This window comes from Cibotium barometz, chromosome 45, assembly GCF_041138505.1.
Source record: "Cibotium barometz isolate CiBa-2024 chromosome 45, ASM4113850v1, whole genome shotgun sequence".
NCBI lineage: Eukaryota > Viridiplantae > Streptophyta > Polypodiopsida > Cyatheales > Cibotiaceae > Cibotium > Cibotium barometz.
The window spans coordinates 16,757,896-16,760,049 of NC_141090.1; the positions used below are offsets into that span (position 1 = coordinate 16,757,896).

The following is a 2,154-nucleotide window of genomic DNA, read 5'->3' on the forward strand; positions in this document are numbered from 1 at the left end:
ATTGATTGGGGGACCCCAGCGAGTCACTAAAAGGGAGAATCTCAAAATGTCTTGGCCTAGTGTATGACCAAGCATAGTATCCCTTCTTGCACCACATGATATTTAATCGCTGAATCTCATGAAACATTTTAGGGTGACAAATTACTTAACAATTGTGTTAGGCACACTTTTATTGTTTGAACCTGTGCACGTGCATGATGACACATCATGCATGCACAAAACACTTAGGATAGACGCCTCCTCATCAAAAGCCCATAGATCCCCCCTATTGAGTGTCTTGCACAACATGACATACTTACATTATGATGCTTGATTAGGGCACTGACATTACGAGATGCAACATTAGGCACGAGAATTTATGTAATGGAGTAGCAACTTTAATAGTTAGCTTAGGTTTATATTATTTGAAAAATAGAATCGTTAAAAAAGTACTATTTTATCCTCCCACCATTTCAAATGCTCAATTTGCATGGATATGGTGATGATTGGATTGGGATCTAAGGGAAAATTATAAATCTATAACGGTTGGATTTTTGTAGATGTGATTTGCCTTGAAAGGCCAAAGTGAAAAGATGCCTGTAGGAATCTCGAGTAAGGGAGAAGGTAAAAAGTCGGTGGATGAGGGCCAAGGGCCATACACACTTCTGGAACTGTACGAAACTAGGGAAATCTATTGAGCGTCATAAAGCCTAAAGTTTGTAGGTGGGACTGTCGTCAAATTCTATTTCTAGGAGCCCCTCACTTTCTCAGAAAATCTGCACCCTCGTGACTCTCTACAAAAATATTTATATAAAAAAACTCGTTAACACTGAGATTTATGAAATCTTGTCTCTCTAAACAGTCATGGTTACACATAAATTGAAGTATGCCATAGAGTTATGTTGTAACAAAGTTCTCAACTGTAGCCATGAACAACATGGTGAATGTAATTTGGAGTGCTTCTGTTTCCAAGTAAAGAAGTGGAAGGGTGTGACCGGAGAAAGGAAAGGCCTTGGTGGAGTACATATGTGGTGTAGAAAAAGCTGTGAATTAGGCATGCTACTAACAGTAACCATTAGAAGCCCAAATTAGAGAGAGACGCAGATGCTGGCGCCCAGCTGGAGTATTCCGGAGAGAAGGGACGCTACGTAGACATCGACGGCTCCGGTGATCTCGGCGTCCACGATGACCACCAGGTTGTCGTCTGGAAGGGTCACGGGCCCGAGCTCGTGTCCGGACGCCGCATTCTTGAGCATGCACTGCTGCTGGCTCGGGGGCACCTCTACCGTCTCCCCCGCCGCAACAGTTATGGTAATGCTCACGCTCACGGACACAGGAACTATGATAATGTCTTGCCCAGAGTTGTTCGTCACCGTGCAGTCGGCGTCAGCGCCCTTCATGCAGCCGCAACTCAACAGGATTACGCCCACTAGGGCCATCATGACGAAGGGCTTCTTCATATTGCTACCGAGACCCATGGTATTATTTACTAAGGCTGTGATTTTGGTAAGAAGTGAGGTATGAACGCTTACTGGAATCGGTGCTCTTTATATAAGATAACTTTAATCACACTGAACATTTCTATCATTAAGGTGCCCACATGAATTCTATACCCTGAAAAGACGGGTGCATGCAACCCAAAAAATAAAAAAAATAAAAAATTGTCAACAAGCACCGGCTTTTTGGCGGCGCCCTTGTCAACCCACGCTAGCAAAGACCAAGAACCTGAAAGCTTTGTCCTTACCATGCAATTTCCATCTCTTAAGAGCCTTAATCACACATTTAAGTCAAAATCAATAACAACTCTTTGCATTCTAGTTTCCTACCTTTTCTAAAACTCGAATATTAATACTATAGATAATATAGTATGCATGCACCTCCAAACAAACAGACCCAACATGTATTTTCCTTTTCTCTCTCTCTCTCTCTCATTCACACATTTAGAAGGGCCCATTTGTCTGCTACCTTGATTGACAAAATATTCCAAAAGTATAATTGGACTACTACTCAATAACATGGATCACAAATGTGACTATACACCTACGCTAAAGTTCCCATCTCAAGTTGAGCGTGTAGAATGTTTGGTACATAACTATTTTATTGTAATTTAGGCATAAAGCCGCAACAATCTCTTCAACTCAAATTTGAGCCACAGATCTATTCAAACTCGAAATC

The 2,154-nt window shown here is 41.7% G+C and overlaps 1 protein-coding gene across 1 annotated transcript; it reads right to left on the minus strand.

Annotated features, from left to right (window-relative positions):
• Positions 1-1,005: 1,005 nt before the first annotated feature.
• Positions 1,006-1,474, minus strand: LOC147612500 (uncharacterized). Its single transcript, XM_086782805.1, has one exon. It carries the CDS (start codon positions 1,455-1,457, stop codon positions 1,068-1,070), a length of 390 nt encoding a protein of 129 aa, XP_086638931.1. The 5' UTR covers positions 1,458-1,474; the 3' UTR covers positions 1,006-1,067.
• Between the last annotated feature and the right edge of the window lie 680 nt (positions 1,475-2,154).